The 5,728-nt window shown below is 42.5% G+C and overlaps 1 protein-coding gene across 1 annotated transcript in view; it reads right to left on the bottom strand.

Annotated features, from left to right (window-relative positions):
- Positions 1–789: 789 nt before the first annotated feature.
- Positions 790–5,728, bottom strand: part of AGR2 (anterior gradient 2, protein disulphide isomerase family member) — a 5,135-nt gene continuing 196 nt past the window's right edge. The window contains exons 2-8 of the mRNA XM_005418543.1: positions 4,178–4,315; positions 3,805–3,868; positions 3,679–3,731; positions 2,654–2,727; positions 2,215–2,278; positions 1,712–1,795; positions 790–1,117 (exon numbers count right to left, since the gene is read on the bottom strand). Of these exons, the coding sequence (XP_005418600.1) occupies positions 1,068–1,117; positions 1,712–1,795; positions 2,215–2,278; positions 2,654–2,727; positions 3,679–3,731; positions 3,805–3,868; positions 4,178–4,307 (519 nt within the window). The 5' untranslated portion in view covers positions 4,308–4,315 and the 3' untranslated portion in view covers positions 790–1,067. The remainder of the gene's footprint in view (positions 1,118–1,711; positions 1,796–2,214; positions 2,279–2,653; positions 2,728–3,678; positions 3,732–3,804; positions 3,869–4,177; positions 4,316–5,728) is intronic.

The raw sequence follows: 5,728 nt of genomic DNA, 5'->3' as shown, positions 1-5,728 counted from the left end.
CTCCTCATAGGCTGATGCTACCAGAAAATAATTTGAGATAAAGTAGACTGAGTAATAGAGAGCTTAGCTAGCTTCTGAAACTGGAGATAAAAAGCTGCTTTCCTCTGCTGTGTTTGGCCGAGTAAAGTTGATTCTCTTCTCAGCAGCTTGTGTGGTGAATTTGGATTTGCAGCCACAACAGTGCTGATGACACAGGGTTGTTTTCTGTGGTTGCTGACACAGGGTTGAGGTCTTTGCTGCTCCCTCACACTGCCCTGCCAAGCAAGTAGACCTGGGCTGCGGGAGAAGTGGGACAGAGCTGAGACAGCTGACTCCAGCTGAATAAGGGGATGCGCCATGCTCACCATACAAACTGGGGGAGAAGCAGGAAGGAGGGCACATTTGGAGTGAGGGTGTTTGTCTTCCCAAGTCACCATTACATTTGGTGGGGCTCTGCTCTCCTGGAGGTGGTTGAACACCTGCCTGCCTGTGGGAAGCAGTGAATTAATCCTGTGTTTTGCTCTGCTTGTGCACACAGCTTTTGCTTTACCTATTAAAATGTCTTCATCTGAATCCATGAGTTTTCTCACTTTTAATCTTCTGATTCTCTCTCCCATCTCACTGGAGTGGAGTGAGAGGGCAAGTGGCTGTATGGGGCTGGGCTGCTGGCTGGGATTGATCCACAGCAGCCTTTTTCTTCCCAAATTCCTTGAATGTAAAATGCAAGCTGTGGTCTCAAGCAACATGGTGATTTTACTATTTCTAATAATGGTAGATGAAAAAAAGGAAAAAAATGAAAACACAGCAATGTTTTGTATGTAAACACTTGAAATGAATTTATTTTTTAAAAAATCATTTTTACAGTTGGATCATACAGTATTCTTCTGTACGCCTTAAAATAAAAGCCTCCAGCTTTTAAAAACGCTTCCCGGTACAAAAGTGCTAATGTAAAACTGTAGTGTTTATGTATAGAAACCATCACTACACATCACTAAATATCACTCTAAATAGTCTCTTCACCAGTATCAAGGTGTGGCGAAGACATGGAAGCAGAGACTTCATGATATTTAAGGTCTTTCTTCTTCCTCTTACAGTTCAGTCTTCAGGAGCTTCAGCGCTTTCTGCATATTTGAATACACTAGAAATGAAATATTCATGCATGTTATTTTTGCTGCAACTTCCTCTGCCAGCAACCAAAAATGCTGCAGAGAAAATGTCATTATTATTAAAGCTTTTAATCACATGCCTATTGCTGTAGGGATTCAGATGCATTTAACTCTTCCAAGCAATTTGTGAACATCATGGGTTTAATTTTTACTGGTGAGAACATTCATTAATGCCAACACATGGGCAGAGACTGGAGCTGTGCAGCAGTGAGGGATGGCTGTAGCAAACATCTTTCCCTGCTCCCAGAAGGTTTCCTGACCTGGCCTGTTGGGACTTATGTGTGAGTTCTCACCATTGCTTGCAGTGAGCGCTGCTGAATTATGCAAGTTCCTACTGACGTATGCTTGCTTTTAAAACAGATGGATGTGTAAAGCTCCAGGGCTCTGCCATAATTTTCTTCATCTCACTGAGTTTAAGTCTAGCATCCTGTTTAATTTTAATCCTGGTTAAATGTCTTTCAGCAAGTACTAACTGCAAGAATCTGTAATGCCTGGTGTTATTCCTTGTCACATGAAAAATGCCACTTTCAGAATATTTCCAGAATGTGTCAGAGCACTCTACTTACACAGCGAAATGTCAGAGGGCTCATATGCATACAGACGGTTTGAGTATCTTCCAGTAATATCTGCTCTCACAGTCAGGGAGGGATCTGGGAGAAAAAGGGTGAGAGAATTTGTAGAGGTTAACCTTCAAGCAGAAGGAAATAAAAAGGAAAAAAAGCTTTCTGCACCCCTGCTTGCTTCCTAAATGTTTCCGTGAGACATGTCTGCTTCTGCTGACTAAGAGATTGTTCTAAAAAGGGTCACTGACATTTCAGTTTTAAGTGTTTGCAGGTTTATTAGGAACAGGATGAGCAACCCATTCCAGTGACTGTGGCATCAGCCATTGAGGGAGGAATGCTGAACTTGTGAAGCTGGATGGTATTGAGTCAATATTTGATCCACAAAACCAACTTGAACCTTTGTATTTGTCATGAAATAAATTCCTGTTAATCAGCCTGAGGATTTGAGATGCATGATGCAGCAGGGGCTCTGTTCTGAGATCAGGTTTGGTGCTTGAGGTACTCACCAATGAACAAAACCCGAGGGACGTACTGGCCATCAGGTGCAAGGTTCTTGTCTGTAGTTTCATACTTAAAGAAAACAGAGAAGGTTCCTAGTCAAGGAGGGCACGTTGCATGAATATTTTTTTCCTTCACCATACTTTGTATTATGAAATACATCTCAAATAATACATTTTGCAGTCTAAGAGATTCACTGTCTGGGAGGCAGTTTTTTAACAGGAATTGCAAAGTGGTAAGAGTTCATGTTATTATTAAACTTCACATTCCCTCACATTCTGAGTTTATGATAGCTACAAATGAAAAAGACTTACTTATGAAATCTGTTATGCTTCAGCAGTGGCCATTTTCCTAGCCAACCCTAGCTATTAAACTCAAGTTAGAGAAGCCATGATTAAAAGCAGAACTTTGTCACTTTTACTTAATTAAAAGTTACCACAAACTTACCACAAGGTTCAGGAGAATGAATTTTTCAGCCAGTTTCTGTATATCTTTGTGTTCAGCAAAGACCTTCTTGAGGGCTAAAGTAGAAAAAAATGGGAAAGAAAATTAAAAAGATGCTCTTGAAATATATTGTCCTCCAAGAAGAAATTTAAACAAACTGATGAAACTAAATGAGAATTTCCAGTTTACAACTGCATCAAACAAAGATTTTCAGGTCATTCCATTGGAACATGATCCATTAATTTTTATTCTGTAATTACAATAGTGCAAAATGTCCCACCTTCCCTTGGAGAGTACAGTTGGCTCTCAAATTCTCAGCTTAGGTTTGAATTTGAGCATTTGACCCTTCAAACCTCCTGTTCTACTATTGAGATTTCTGGCTCCAGGTCTTAAGGCACTTGATAATACAGCATGTAGGGCTTCAGACTAAAATCTTTGGAAGGATGCAAATGCTTGTGCAAAGACCCTTGTGCAGTTACTGGAGTTATGGATAGTTACAAAGATCTTGCTGTGTGGATTGACTTGCAGGAAGGAAGGCCCTCAGATAAATTCAAAGAATCTGGGAAGGAGCAGTCCCAGGTACCAGAAATCCTGGAAGAGCTCAGTTTCAGCCTGGATTGATGTAGTCCCTGGCTGGATTCAGTCTCAGTCACTGATGATATTGTCTGAATATGGTCTTTTCGACAAATTGTTATTTCTTGCTGCGGGTCTTGCTATTGATTTTGGCTGATTGTGCTGTGAACCAAATTCAGATTTGTCAGAGGTCAAACCCTACTGACCTGTGCTCATTTCCGTATCCATTTGGTATCATGCAATACTGAATTACCATTTTTATTTTTTTTCAACACACTGGAAAACACCTTCACAGTACAGTAACTTGAAGAACTCTCCCCATCTCTCCATGCTTGTGCAAGCTAGTACTTCTCTAAGGTTTAAGCAGAATGGAGGCTGATTGGTTTTTTTTAAGCAGAGTTTTTTTCAGAAAATTAAAACAATTCTTTTTCCCCCTCCGAGTGCAAAAAGATTACCTTGGCTGTGTGGGCAGTCTTCCAAGTGGTGGATGATCATCAGGGGTTTCTGGCTGGAAAAGAAGAGCCCTCGTTAGGAGCGGGGGAGGCACGGGGGGCTCAGGGTGGGCGCGGCCGGGCGGGTACCTGTGCTTGGAGCGGAAAAGCGCCTCCTCATAGGTCTGCGTCCAGATGAGCTGGTCTCCCCAGCCTGCAGGAGGGACAAGGGACAGACGCACAGACACACCCTCAGACAGTGCCTCACAAGGGGCCGGGGACCCCGGGTGCGGGTCCTGCCCCTGCCCACCTCTGCCGGGTGATTCGGCAAACAAACCCCCTGCCAGAGGGCTGCACATCAGGAGTGAAGGAGGAGAGGGTGCTAGGAAATACTAGAAAAAGTTTTGCAGAACGAGTTGCAAGAAAATTAATTTTTTAGAACAGCACAGTAGCCAAAATGTTCACAAGATTGCACTTGTTTAAAAATTTGGTGGAGATTTTTGTTCAGTTGTTTGTGTTTTACCTCTGGAGAGTGTCTGAGGCAGTTTTGGCTTAGTGGTGGTGTCCTTTGAATCCTTCTTGCCCACATCCTTTGCCAGAGCACAGGAGATGACGATGAGCAGCAAGAGCACGGACACGTAACTCCTCTCCATGGCTGCTCCTGGAACAGGAGAGAGAAGCTCGGGTGGCTGCGGTGCCTCAGGTGGGGACAACAGGGTGAGGCTGGGCTGGAAGGAGCAGCTCCAGGCAGGGGCCTCAGGGCACGGGGTGAGGTTTGCTCAGCAAACACCCCGAAGGGTTGGGCTATGGCCCTTTTAGGATGTGCATGTCTGAGTTTGTTAATTTCCCTCTCTTCTTGTTACATATATTGAATATGCTCATTAAAATAACAGAGTGACAGCAATTCCAAAAGTCTTAATAAGTTTACAGTTCTACCTTGATCTCCCAGTGCTAGAGTTACCCAGCTGCAGGTGCTGAAAAGTTTGTCTCAGCTCTTCCCCCATTTTGCTGTGGGAGCCACTCAAATGAGAAGTCAGAATGTTTAAGCTAGGCTTTACAGTGAACATTAGTATAGACACAGCTTAATGGTGTTGTGGAAGCTTCCAATCCTGTTCTTTTCCCTTAAAGATATCACCTAATCCTTAAACCCAGCAGAGCGTATAACAAAAGAAGTTGAGAGGAGTTGATGTGTGGCCCAGTGAAAACTGAACTGGAGTTTGGGGGTGGAAGCAGCACAAAGCAGAGAGCTTTTCCTGAGCCAGGCTGGGACTTGGAGATGAGACAAGTCTGATGGAAAGCTCCTCAGCATTTCAGCTGAGGGGGAAAATCGTTTCAGCAACATGACCCTATGTTTTCTCATTATATTTCCTCCTAGAAACTAGAATCAATATAATGGGTACAAAAAGAAAGTTTAAGATGTTCTAAAAGCAGTACAGGACATTGAAAAGATTCATTAGACAAAAAAAAAAAAAAAAAAAAAAGAGAAAAGGAAAACCAAGCATGAATAACAACCCCCACCCCAACAGGCTGGTTGTTTTTAAAGTTCAGACAATGAAAACTAAACTGTAGGAAAACAGAAGTGTTTTTCCAGGTAGGAACTGCAGGAGGAGACATAAGCTGCATTTCCATGAGTGATACAATGCTCTGTGCTACTGGGATGTCCAACAGAGCTCAAACATCCAAAAAGTCCCTTTTTCATGACTGCATTTCTGCCCCAAGAAAAGCCTCCTTGGCAAGGAGGAAAACTGCATCAAGTTCAGTTAAACTCTGGATTGTCAGGGTTGCCTCAAGAATTGTTTCGGCTAGAGCTGTATGGCAGAAGCAATGCTTCTTTAAAAGAAAAATAATAAAATAAAAAAGTAAGGAACAACCAGGAAATTGAAGAGCAGGCACACTAGGCAGTTGTGGAGGCAGCATGCAGAAAGCAAAGACAGAGGAACATTAAACTTGCTCCTTAAAAACTTTGCCTCTGGAAGACTATGTGCACTTTTAAAAAAGGGTTTCCAAAAGAAACCCTCTTCTCCTGTTTGTTTTTTTTTTTTTTTTTTTTTTTTTTTTTTTAACTGGCAAACAC

Source organism: Geospiza fortis, unplaced genomic scaffold (genome assembly GCF_000277835.1).
Source record: "Geospiza fortis unplaced genomic scaffold, GeoFor_1.0 scaffold138, whole genome shotgun sequence".
Taxonomy (NCBI): Eukaryota; Metazoa; Chordata; class Aves; order Passeriformes; family Thraupidae; genus Geospiza; species Geospiza fortis.
Note: the sequence above shows the minus strand (reverse complement) of the source record. Positions and strands in the feature narration are given on the sequence as shown.